We start from the raw sequence: 14,047 nt of genomic DNA, 5'->3' as shown, positions 1-14,047 counted from the left end.
CTCTGAAATATTAAAAAACAATGAAAATGCATCACAATATCCTAAAGTCCACAGTGATGTCATCTGATGTCTTGTTTTATCTGACCAACCGTCCAAAGATATTTTAGTTTACTGCAATACAAGACAGAGAAAAGAAACAAAAGCAAAACTTGCAACAAAGGATGTCAAAATACCAGAAATGTATCAGTTGGTACCAATACCAGTGAGATTCCACGATTCTCAATCGAACCAGTTCAATACCACAGTAAAAAACAAAAATAAAACAATAAATCCCATGTACTTCAACATCCACTCCTCTATTACCATTTGCATTCTGTTTTTTGTTATGAAGTTAAACAAGTCATAATTCTCTCTATTATCCATTTTATAATGCTTTGAACACGTCTCCTTCAAACTACTGGATTTATTCAAGTTTCTCACCAAAAACCAAGTCACATTTGAACTAGGGCTGTCAATCTATTAAAATAGTTAATCACAATGAATCGAAAATTAATCACACATTTAATCAGTTAATTGATTTACAATAATATATATATACATTTGAATAAAGCAGCATATTTGTCCACTCCCATGTGGATAAGAGTATTAAATACTTGACAAATCTCACTTTAAGGTACATTTTGAACAGACAAAAAATGTGTGGTTAATTTGTGATTAATTGCGATTAAATATGTTAATTGACCGCTCCAGTAACATTACTTGGTTCAGTAGACCTCAGAGGTTACACTTCTTCAGAGAGTAATACTCACATGCAGGTCCCAGATGCGGACTTCACCATCAAGGCACCCGGAGGCCACCAGGCCGGGGATCGTGGGGTGAAAGGTCACACACCAGGGGGTTCTACGGTGGCCCACTAAGGAATGTAGGCACTTTCCAGTCTTCACCTCCGTTATGTAAATGTTGTGGTTGACGTGAGTGGAAGCCATGAGGGTCCTATGAGAAGCAAAAAGAGTTCACACTACTATAATTAAAGAACTACTGAACTAATATTAGCTTCAGCTCTCTGTCGCTATGCTAATAACAAACATATGGTTGTCTGTCAGCTCTGTTTAAACACACAACTAGCATGCACATCTCAACATGAAACTAATTCACTCATCATTAAAGACAGGCTTTTTCTACTGAAGCTACAAGGTGATAAAAGAGCTGGAACTGAAACACTCACTGTGCTCTTTACTACTAATTTAGTCTGACAGTGTTCCAGCTCGAATAAATACTTTTTCTGAAACGTTCTCTACTTTTCAGTGTGGGTGGATGTTCTCACCTGTCGGGGCTGAACGCCAGCAGGAACGTTGACCGAGGGCTGTCCGGCAGCTCCACTTTCTGTCAGGGACACAAACACGTTTATACTCAGTTAAGTAGTAGTTATAGAGAAACAAGAGACAGTATTATCAAAAACCAGGTGAACTGCATGGTCAATAATATTCAACACTAGAGCTGTCTCCTGATTCGATACTATCACGATACTTGGATGCCAATTCGATATGTATTGTGATTTTTAAGTATTGCGATTCAATGTTATGATTTATTGTGATTTTTGTTAACTTTTTTAACACTAGACCATGGGAAAAAAATTAATCATACACTTCTAGGGACTTTTACTTTGGATACATCCTGATACAAGTTTCCTGTGTGGGAGTAAAAAATAATTACCACTCACATCACACACAGCCACTCAGTCAGTCAGTCAGTCAGTCAGTCAGTCAGTCAGTCAGTCAGTCAGTCAGTCACACATCATCAATGACTCGATCAAAACATCCCAGCTTAGTATCACATCATGAACTGGTCTTCATGTGAGCCCTGCAGCCTGGACTCACACACTGGACTTTTATTCTGAACAGGCCTCAGTGGGCAACATGTGAATAGTGTCGTGGTCTGACCCGGCTTCAGAGGTACATACACAATAAGACCAGTGTTGGTGCAGAGAGAGAGCGAGAGAGGGGACGAACTGTTGGTTCAGAGTCTGGCTCATTTTGGTCTGAAATACACCGACGACAGAGCTCAAGTTAACAACACTGAAGTGAGACATAATGTGTTGCACTTTGAACAACATTAGCTTGTGATGAAGAGAAAGGACGGCCATTGTTGGCAGAAGTAGGACGCCGTATCACTGACTACGTTTACATACAATAAATATTTTTTTTTCTTCCCCTTATTCAGAAAACGACAATATTCCTACTAAGGATGTCACAAGAAACGATACTTCAGTACAAAGACGATGCCAAGATTGTGAAAACTAGGGGTGGGAAAAAAATATTTTTATTATTCTAGGGCTGTCTTAGTTAACGTGATAATGCAAATTTGTTTTAACGCCACCAATTTCACGTCACACTAGCTTGTTGTGAGGAGGTCAAATAACGCTCCAAACTTACACAAAATTCTGGCGAGGAAAAACTGTCATGTCCATCTTCAAAGGGGTCCCTTGACTTCTAACCTCCAGATATGTTCTATGGGTACCCACGAGTCTCCCCATGAGTCATGTTTTGTGTTGTTAATTGATTTCCAATAATAAATATATACATACATTTGCATAAAGCAAGCATATTTGTCCACTCCAATGTTGATAAGAGTTTTAAATACTTGATAAATCTCCCTTTAAAAGGTACATTTTAAACAGATAAAAAATGTGTGATTAATTGAGATTAACTCTTTTAATTGATTGACAGCCCTAGTTTTTATAAAATGAATTCTGCAGCCTGTTTTTTATCTGACAGAGCACGCTGTTACGTTGCTCTCGTGCTGAATTTAAAGCATTTTGCAGGACATTCCTTTATTCATCCACACAGTTAGCATGAATGAAAAGTGAAAATATAAGGAGACTGTTGGTCAGCTTATTAGTGGTTAAATTGGTTTTTACAGCATTTCCTAGTTTATCAAACTGATTTTCTTTTCTTTTTGCAGTACAGCTGAAGATTGGGATATTATATTTATTAAAATTATCATAGAAGGTGGAATCTCTCTCTCTGCGTTTAGCTGCTGCAGTCTTTACATTACTCTGACATCATTCAGTTCAGATTTGAGTTGAAGACGTTTCAGGTCCGACAGTAAGGTTGTCGTAGGGACTTTTACATAAAAGTGTCTTGTGTGCTCATTTACACATGAGACTGGCATGTTAAACTACCATGATATTAACGTGCAGGCTCTGAAAGGGCCTAAAGATTACTTCTAGTGATCTCAACACATTTGAATGAATACTAGAATAACATGATCGAATATTAAAGTAGTAACTGATGTTATTTTCATACCTGACTCTGCCATTTCATCCAGCGGACTTTCTCCTCCACCAGCAGCTGCAGGAGCCTCTGCGAGCCGAAGGTCTGAGAGCCTCGCTCCCGGCTGGACAGGATCCGGACCGAGTTCCGCTGACGGGACGCCATGTTGCTACAGGTGGCCTTGGCTGATTGGCTGCTCACTCCCACTGCTGCCAGTCCGTCGCCATGCAGAGTCTAGGCTGAGAGAGAGTGGTTCAGTGTGAATACATATGAGAGGAAGTTGGCCACGGTGTCATGAGCGCGGGTCAAGTTGCTTAATAAACCCAACACAAACACAAACAGATGAGAAAACTCAGTTAAAGGAAATCTAGTTTATCTGACAGTGTGATGCTGTAATAAGTTCATTTAAGGATGTCAAACCATATTCAGATATCTCTGGACAGACTTCACTCTGTGTCAGTCAAACTCTCTGAGTTTAACACAAAGACAAGATTTGAATATTAAGACTAAGATTTAAAATCAAATCAGTCAAAACTAAGGAATTAATTTTGTTTTGATTTGATTGGCATTAGTAGTTTTAATGTATGTAGGAGCTATTTATTTGAATAAGTAGTATTGTTTGATTTATTATTCTAGATGTTTACTTTATTTAGATATCATTTTTGATAGTGTTTTCTTTTGCTAGTTATTTGTTTAGTATATTTAGTTTTTTGCGTAATTAGTATTTTGTTTTCTTTTGTTTATGAATTGGGTAAAACTGTGGGCATCCGTGGTTATATAGGCAGGTAGGACCAGCATGCACCTGGGTGGGCTTATGGTTTTTCACCAGAACAAGAGAGGCAGCAACATCCATGTTTTCTTTGTGCTTCGTTTGTTTGCTTTGGATAAATAAACCATTAGAAACACATACATTTTGCATGGACAATGGACTATTTTGCCTGCGTAAACCACATCATACCCATGATGCATCAGTGGCCCTTTGATTTAAGTTTGATTTTGATTTCCAACAAATGGCCACTACAATGTATTATAAGCTGTTTAGAGCTAGTGTAAGGAGGTTAAACAGGTCATAATTCTATTCATCTATTTTATATTGCTGTGAAAACATCGCCTTCAAACAACTGGATTTGTTCAAGTTTCTCACCAAAAACTACATTTTACTAGATTACATTTGAACGCATCATGATAACGTTAGAATTTCGCCCAGTACTAATTTTTACTGAATAGAACCAGAACATGAGAACCATAATGCAACTCAATGGAACCTCTGTTAACGTTAGCTGTTAACTCTGTTATTTAGCTAAGCAGGACTGTGCTGCGCTGGGATGATTCACCTATCTCCCGATTCAATACTATCACGATACTTGGGTGCTGAGTCAACACCTTATTTTGAAAACCGGACGTAGTCACGCGTGTTATTTCCTCTAACTTGTTCAAGGTGGTCTCTAGCTCTCCCGTCAGCTCCGTTCTCTTTATACATCCATGGTCAGCTCCATCGGGGCCGTTTGAATGCATTTAACATAAATGTCAGTATATGGGTGATATACAGTTGTAGCGTCGGCCCATTTGACCACGGAGATAAGAGTGGCGACCGGTTTGACCGCACGCTACCGCGATACGATAACATTTCCTGTCCATTACAGAGTTAGCATGCAGCTTTAGCCATGATGTCTAGCTCTGCTTTTCCTGCAATGTGTGAAACCTAAAGTGTTTCCATACTTTACTGGATGTGTAGAGTTTACCACTTTGGATTTAACATGGGAGGGTGCAGGTCGTATCCACGCAGACCCTCCGCCGTTTTCTACTTTCTCGTTTCAGCTCGCTGTGGTTTGTTTCGGTTGACGGATACGGAACGGATATGACGTCAGTTTACTCAGACAACAACAATACAAGCGGTAACTTCCTTCTACCTCCACAAATGAAGCAAATATATCGATTCTGGCATTAAAAAACATATTTCAACATCGTAAGAAAAAGAAAAATTGCGATACATAAGTGAATCATTCCCCCCCCCCCACCCCTATTAACTAGCTCTCCTCCTGCCGATTTCAACACACATTTATTGATTAGCGGCACAACAAACCCATCAGAGACTCAGTGAAAAGTGTTCCTGTGATCTCCATTAGAGAGATAAGATAACTGAATGTTGGTCAGCCAGTTAAATTCACTGTAAAGCTGAATATACTGCAGCCAACGCCTCCCACTGATGGAAACATGTCCTGTTTCCCAAATGTGATTCACACCTTGATGCTGGAACAGAAGGCACACTGGGAGGAGGGCTGTACTTATTTCAGCCTTTAGTTACAAGCAAATGATGAAAACTAAACCTAATAAGATTTGATATGATAGATAAGATGAATTTTAGGGCTATCTAACAATTATTTTCACTATCCATTGATCTGCAGATTATATTCTCATTTAGATTTATTGTTTAATGTCCAAAATGCCATCACAGTTTCTCAGAGCACAAGGTGACGCCTTCAAATGCCATGCCTTCAAACTCAAAGATATTCAAGTTACTATAATGTAAAATAAGGAAAAACAGCTAATCATTACAGCTAACAATTACTCAAACAAACAATCACTTAGCAAAATAGTGGCAGATTAATCAATTAATCGATCAGAAGAAAGTTATCTATTCCTTTCAGCTCGTCTCTGCTATCAAACCTCGTCTCTAGTCAACATTAAGAGATTATTTTTGTCTGTTTACATCTGTTTAAAATCCTGTATGTCTTGGTTCAGGTGTGATTTCTCTTCATTTGGTTTAAACTTGACATCATTAGGCAATTAATCGATTAGTCAAACAATAGGAAAATAATCAAGTATTTTTAAAATGGACTAATCGTTTTAGTCATTTTCAAGCAAAAAATATTGAAAAAGTCTGCCCAGGCAGGTTTGTGTTCTTCACAGATATTCTTCACTGAGTTTTGGATCATTTCTTCAGTTTGGCTGCTGCCAAAAATCCCAGCATGCAACGCTGCAGAGATCAGATATGAACCCTCACAAAGGGAGAGCTGAATCTCCGAAGTTATGATTCTAAAGAGCTGCAACAAACACTAGAGCTGGGACGATTCACCTATCTGATTCCATACTATCACGATACTTGGGTGCTTATTCGATATGTATTGCGATTTTTAAGTATTGTTATTCTATATTAGGATTAATTGCTGTTTTTGTTAACTTTTTTTAACACTAGACCATGGGAAAAAGTTGAATCATACACTTCTAGGGACTTTTACTTTAGAAAATCTCTAAATTAATCCAGTAAAAATGTTTGATTTTCAGCATGTATGTAGTCAGAGATGTCCTGAAGTCTAATATATCAGTCATTGTCAGGAAGTATTTATTACATTTATTATCATTTTTATCATAAATATCTAGTGTTAATTTTGTGAAAATATATCAGAGACTCTGCAAACAAATTGTTTTGTAAAAAATTATGCAAAAAATTAATGTGAGGCAGTTATTCCAGTCCGCAATATTAGCATTAATAAACAGATGTAGTCAGATCAACAGCACCATGCTCCAGAGAGAGCACATTATCATTGCTACTCTATGACACAACACATCACAAACTGAATTTAGATTGAGCAGTGTCATTTAATGTCAACGTGTCTGTTATGGTCTGAATTTTAGAGAAGAAAACATGGGAGGCGAAGCAGCGCAAGTTAACGAGGAACAATCTGTCAACAGCCTCCATCAGGCCGTCCTTGATCCCACCTGCTCCAGTGCTCACACTGCTCGCTTCCCACTGGGAATGTGTGGAATATTTTGGAACAGTATGAATGTGGAGGGGAGTGGGGCTGAGAGCAAAGAGGAGTTCAATCAACTCTCACTAGTTTAAATAAAGCACAACAAGAATGTCAATTCAACTAGAGTTTACTTTAGGGCTGCAACTTATCGATTCATCTGTTTCATTCATTTAATAACTGTCTGGGTGACAAGATGTCTGGTTTTGTTTGGTCAACAGTTTATTATGATATTAAACAGAAAAAAAGACAAAACGCTCACAGTGGAGATGCTGGAAACAGCAAATGTTTGTTTGTAAATGATTTAAACTATGAATTATCAAAACCAGGGCTGTGTATTTGCAAGAATCTGACGATACTATACGTATCGTGATTCAGGGGTTACAATTCAATATATTGCGATACTGTAAGCAAGGCGATATATTGCGATTAGGAAACTGTCATAGTATAAATAACACACCACCATATGAATAAAATCTGAGTAAAAAAATGCTTTTTTTATGCAATCAGAACAGTGGAATCTGCATTTGCATTTAACACAGTCCCTGTAACGTCCAACATCACAGCACCACTTTGAGATGACGCATATCTTTGCAAATAAAATAGTATTGACTGAGTTAATCTTTGCATGTACACTATTTATTAAAAATCAATAGTTTTTGAGAATCAATACAGCATCACAAATCATAATATTACAATATTTGATTTTTCAATATTCTCATACACCCGAAAGAAAGTCAGTTGACTAGGGGTGGAACGGTACACAAAATTCACGGTTCGGTATGTACCTCGGTTTTCATGTTTTCAGTGAAACAAAGAACGCCGTTTAATTAATATATTCTTTTACTTTTATTTAAAAAATGTAAACATTCAACAGTGGCTCATTGGCCATAATTCTTACTGTAAACATTTAAGGCACTCAAATATTGGCATATTGGCAATAAGAAAAAAATAAATAACAGAAATAAATATGTTATAATGTAAAATTGTGCTGATTTATACAAGGCAGGCACAACAGACTAAAATGCATACGTGAAGTAGGGCTGCACAATTAATCGAATATTAATCGCGATCACAATTTTGGCTTCTCACAATTATATGAACATGATCGCCTGAGATATTGACATTTAAAATGCACGTTCTGCTCATAGAAAACTCTGCTCAAATCACACGCTTCCTAAACTAACAGCCAGCCGGTGATCCAGATGTTTTGGCTTCACTTTTGGGGATAGATATTATCTATACAACCAATGTGTTTATGTTTAAATTGAGAACATAAAATGATTTATCTAGCTTCTTAATGTTGCTAATTTTGCTCATAAAGTGCACCACATTGAAGCATTTAACTTTAAAATGTAGCTAACAAAAGGGTAAGGTGAATATTCCTGTATTTTTTTCATAGTGCTGACAGAAAGTATTGCAATGTTAGTTTTTTCGAACATCGTGCAGCCCAAAATGTACATTAACAGGAATGTAGCACAGCATGGAAGTGACAACAGCGCTCTGTTTATTTTAATGTGAAAGTGCAATAAAAATGTTGTCGCAAGATTGTCAAAGAATAATCGTGATAAATAATCATGATATCAATATTGATCAAAATAATCGTGATTAGCATTTTTGCCATAATCGTGCTGCCCTACTGGGTATTAGTACTTTTACAATAACAAATTATTTTTACAGTGTGGTATTAGTACTTTTACTGTAACAGAGTATTTTACAGTATGTATTAGTACTTTTACTATAGAATAGTATTTTTACAGTGTGGTATTAGTATTTTTACTATAACATAGTGTTTTACAGTGTGGTATTACCACTTTTACTGTAACAGGGTATGTTTCTAGTGTGGTATTAGTACTATTACTGTAACAGAGTATTTTTACAGTGTGTATTAGTACTTTTACTATAACAGTGTTTTACAGTGTGGTATTAGTACTTTTACTATAACATAGTGTTTTACAGTGTGGTATTAGTACTTTTACTATAACATAGTGTTTTACAGTGTGGTATTAGTACTTTTACTGTAACAGGGTATTTTTATCGTGTGATTTAGTACTTTTACTTAAGTAAAGGATCTGAATAACGTTACTTTCTCCATCTCTGCCTTCGAATACCAATATTCAATGCTAATAATAATTCTCCCTGACCCTTACTAAAATCAATGGGCAGCTCATTAATATAATATCTAACTTGATTTAGCTGTGTTAAAAGTCTGACCTGTGTTTGATTAATTGCACGTAAAAAGACACATAAGCCATTTCAGATACCACACAATCCAAAATAAACACAGTCTCAGTTGTATATCCCATTAACACTAATAATGTGTTCCTGTGGCAGCAGTTTTTATAATGTTAGCTGAATGTGTGCTTTTAATTAGCTTCACAGTTAGCTCTCTGGCTAACATGACACCCAGCTAAACGTTAGTTTTAACAGTAAACAACCACCTAAACAGGGTATTTTTATAGTGTGATGTTAGTACTTTTACTGCAACAAGGTATTTTTACAGTGTAATGTTAGTACCTTTACTATAACATAGTTGTTTAACAGTGTGGTATTAGTACTTTAACTGTAACAAGGTATGTTTACAGTGTAATGTTCGTACTTTTACTATAACATAGTTGTTTAACAGTGTGGTATTAGTACTTTCATTATAACATTGTGTATTACAGTGTGGTATTACTACTTCTACTGTAACAGGGTATTTTTAAACAGTGGTATTAGTACTTTAACTTAAGTAAAGGATCTGAATAACGTTACTTTCTCCATCTCTGCCTTCTAATACCAATATTCAATGCTAATAATAATTCTCCCTGACCCTTACTAAGATCAATGGGCAGCTCATTAATATGATATCTAACTTGATTTAGCTGAATGTGTGCTTTTAGTTAGCTTCACAGTTAGCTCTCTGGCTAACATGACAGCCAGCTAAACGTTAGTTTTAACAGTAAACAACCTAAACAGGGCACTGTAGGCGGTGTTAGCTCGCCTTTAAAACAACCAGGCAGCTAACACAGGAGCTAACGTTAAATTAGCCCTTCCCGGATATAGATAGCTTTAGTTACCAAGCCAACCACAAATGGGGGAAATGAAAAAACGACTTTATCTAGGAGGTTTAATAAGATTGGCGTTAACTTCCAACCATAAACACATTATAAACGTTCATATACTGATATAAAAGAGTAAATAACTGTGTGGCCTACCTTCCTTTATGGACTCGCTCCTCGGCTGTGCCATCATAGGCGTTGCTAACAGGCTAGCAGTAGCAATGCTAAGCTAGTTAGCTAGTTAGCTAGCTCGGCCATAAAACGGTAAAATGTGACCGCGGTGAAAAACGAGCTCTCACCGGGGATTTACGGTTACTCTAACGAACCGTGTCCATCTAATTACATGGACAGCATTCTTATTAATCCTAGGGAGAAGGAGAAAAGATGTTTTCTAAGGCATTGGTCCAAATGTTTCACTAGCTGCCCGACGAGAAGCTGCTACTGCGTAACTAGCTAGCTGCTAGGAGCTAGCCACATACACACACACACACACAGGCTTATCAACAGAGCGACGATCACAACTAATCGAACGCAACCACTTCATTCAACACATTTCTATGCTGTTATCCAGTAACGAAACTACAAATATATGTTCTGACTACTTCTAGAAATATTGTAATATTATAATATAATGTTTTTATTATAATATAATATTATTATTATAATTATTTTGAGATATTAATACATTTAAATCCACTGGGTGGGAAACACCATAATAACAGGACAGATAATAAAGCACTATATTCAGTTTTAACAGTCTCTTCTGAACTATACTCATTTTTAACAGTCTCTTCTGCACTATACTCATTTTTAACAGTCTCTTCTGCACTATACTCACTTTCTAACAGTCTCTTCTGCACTATATTCACTTTTTTAATAGTCCTGTATCACAGTTGTTACCGTATGCTATATTCAGTTTTAACAGTCTCTTCTGCATTATATTCCCTTTTTTTGATAGTCGTGTATCAGAGCGGTTACCCTGCACTATATTCAGTTTTAACAGTTTTTTTCATCTCCTTGTATTTTTATATCTATATCTTAAAATATACCAGATATAAAAATACAAGGAGATGAAGAAAAAATGAAAATGAAAATAGTGCAGGGTAACAGCTTTGATACACGACTATTAAAAAAGTGCAGAATCCGCTGACTATTAAAAAAGTACAGAATCTGCTGTAATCCAGTAACGAAACAAAATATATGTTCTGACTACTTCTAGAAATATTGTTATATTATATATTATTATAATTATTTTGAGATACTAATACATTTAAATCCACTGGGATGGAAACACTATAATAACAGGACAGATAATAATGCACTATATTCATTTTTAACAGTCTCTTCTGCACTATATTCACTTTTTAACAGTCTCTTCTGCACTATATTCACTTTTTTAATAGTCCTGTAACACAGCTGTTACCCTGCACTATATTCAATTTTAATAGTTTTTCTTCATCTCCTTGTTTTTTTATATCTGGTATATTTTTTGTACTTTGCACTACTAACTTTTTTACTGCCTTTTTACTAACGTGTTTTGCACTATGCAACTGTGATGCTGGAAACTTGAATTTCCCTCATGATCAATAAAGTTACTATCTATCTATATCCATCTATCTATCTATCTATCTATAGATCTAATTTGTGCCAGAAAGAGGCTACTCTTGCATCGACTAGAAACCCTGGAAGTAGTTGCTTTTATCAAGCTGTCAATTTTTTTTATTATATTGAAGAATTAATGATAAGATTTCCTTTATTATTTTGAATCATGAAGTAGTGGTAATTTATTTCGGTCCCTATTAACAATTTTACAAAAAAAAAATTACAATAAGAATTAATTAAATCATTATAATACTATAATTATTTTGAGATATGAATACATTTAAATCCACTGGGTAGGAAACACCATAATTTGTGCCAGCAAGAGGCTACTCTTAAATCGACTAGAAACCCTGGAAGTAGTTGCCTTTATCAAGCTGTCAATTTTTTTATTTTATTGAAGAAATAATGATAAGGTTTCCTTTATTATTTTTAATTATTTAGTAGTATCAGAAGTAGTAGTGATTTATTTCGGTCCCTATTAACTATTTTACAAAAAGAATGCAAATAAAAATAAATAAATTACAATAAGAATTAATTAAATCAGAATCAGTTTTATCGGCCAGGTATGTATACATATACCAGGAATTTGATTCATTTTGATATATTTTTGCTGTCATTGTACATACACAGAAATAGAAATACAGCTACAAACCAGAACAAACATAAACATTCATAAACATTTAGCTATTATGTATAACATACCAATGAACAAAATGTATCTTAAAGGGAGATTTGTCAAGTATTTAATACTCTTATCAACATCGGAGTGGGCAAATATGCTGCTCTATGCAAAAGTATGTATATATTTATTATTGGAAATCAATTAACAACACAAAACAATGACAAATATTGTCCAGAAACCCTCACAGGTGCTGCATTTAGCATAAAAAATATGCTAAAATCATAACATAGCAAACTGCAGCCCAACAGGCAACTATATATATATATATACTGTATATATATATATATATATATATATATATATATACTGTATATGTAAGTTATACTGCGTTTTGAATTGAATCTTGAATACTTTGTGAAGGTGTACAGTTTTTATTGCTCTCATCAGCTGCTGTGCTCGGATGAGTTTGCTGCTTTCTGCAAACAGTCAGAACCTATTAAGACCAGTACATTCACTCAAGTACTGTTTCCAAGTGTTGTTGTTGTTTTATATACTGTATATATATATATGTATATATATATATATACATATATATATATATACATACGTATACTTTTTATATATACTTATTCTGTACACAGCAGTTAAAGGTTTATGTTTGTTCAGCTTTGTTGTCCTTGTTTTAAGCTGTATGTCTGTTTCTGTGGAAGTACATTGAGGGCAACAAAAAAATTCCTTGGGTGTGTTCACTTGGCGAATAAAGCTGATTCTGACACTGTACTTAGCACAATAATGAGGTATTTGTGTTGTATTTTACCTGAGTATTTCCACTTTATACTTCTACTCTACTACATCTCGGAGAGAAATATTGTATTTTTTACTGCACTACATTTATCTGACAGCTGCAGTAAGTGGTTCACAGACGTCTGAAAAGGTTCTTTCCTGTAGAGGTTTGCAGTTTTCCTGCAGTGATGCTGACGGATGTTCTCTCTCTCTCACACACACACACACACACACACACACACACACACACACACACACTCTGACAGAGACACCTGCACAGGTGATGTCAGCAGGATGACAGGTGTGAACATACTGCAGGTGCATTTCAGCTTTTATTGCTCTCATCTGCTGCTGTGCTCAGATGAGTTTGCTGCTTTCTGCAAACAGTCAGAACCTATTAAGACCAGTACATTCACTCAAGTACTGTTTCCAAGTTTTGTTGTTGTTTTATATACTGTGTGTATATATATATATACACACACATATATTTTGTATATATACTTATTCTGTACATAGCAGTTAAAGGTTTAAGTTTGTTCAGCTTTGTTGTCCTTGTTTTTAGTTGTATGTCTGTTTCTGTACAGACATACAACTACATTGAGGGCAACAAATTATTGTATTGTATTTTACCTGAGTATTTCCACTTTATACTTCTACTCCACTACACCTCAGAGAAATATTGTATTTTTTACTGCACTACATTTATCTGACAGCTGCAGTAAGTGGTTATTTCTCAGATTAAGATTTTAAATGAAACAGATACAATCAGTTTATAAAAAGATAAAATCTTGAGATGCCCCTGAATTGTTGTCAGTTATACCAAAGAGACATTTCCCCTCTAAACTTCTCACATGGCTTCATTTAGGAAACTGTTTAAATTATCCAACATTTAACAAGAAAAATTGAACAGTTGTTGACCCTCCGTCTGACATGTCTTATGTTTATAAACCATTACAATATCACACAGAAATGCTTTCCCGTTGAGATGCACTCTGGGAAATGTAGGACATTACAAAGCACATGTAGACGAGAGTTCAA

General features: G+C 35.5%; 1 protein-coding gene across 3 annotated transcripts in view; it reads right to left on the bottom strand.

Moving 5' to 3' along the window:
* Nucleotides 1-10,496, bottom strand: part of ambra1b (autophagy/beclin-1 regulator 1b) — a 31,057-nt gene extending 20,561 nt beyond the window's left edge. For all 3 annotated transcript variants that reach the window (XR_012593637.1, XM_074633320.1, XM_074633321.1), the window contains exons 1-4: nt 10,159-10,496; nt 3,246-3,451; nt 1,265-1,323; nt 750-933 (exon numbers count right to left, since the gene is read on the bottom strand). Coding sequence is in view for 2 of the 3 variants with exons in the window: in XM_074633320.1 (XP_074489421.1) it covers nt 750-933; nt 1,265-1,323; nt 3,246-3,377 (375 nt within the window). In the remaining variant the exon portion in view is untranslated. The remainder of the gene's footprint in view (nt 1-749; nt 934-1,264; nt 1,324-3,245; nt 3,452-10,158) is intronic.
* Between the last annotated feature and the right edge of the window lie 3,551 nt (nt 10,497-14,047).

Source organism: Sebastes fasciatus, chromosome 4 (genome assembly GCF_043250625.1).
Source record: "Sebastes fasciatus isolate fSebFas1 chromosome 4, fSebFas1.pri, whole genome shotgun sequence".
NCBI classification, from domain to species: domain Eukaryota; kingdom Metazoa; phylum Chordata; class Actinopteri; order Perciformes; family Sebastidae; genus Sebastes; species Sebastes fasciatus.
This window is presented reverse-complemented; position numbering and strand designations above follow the sequence as displayed.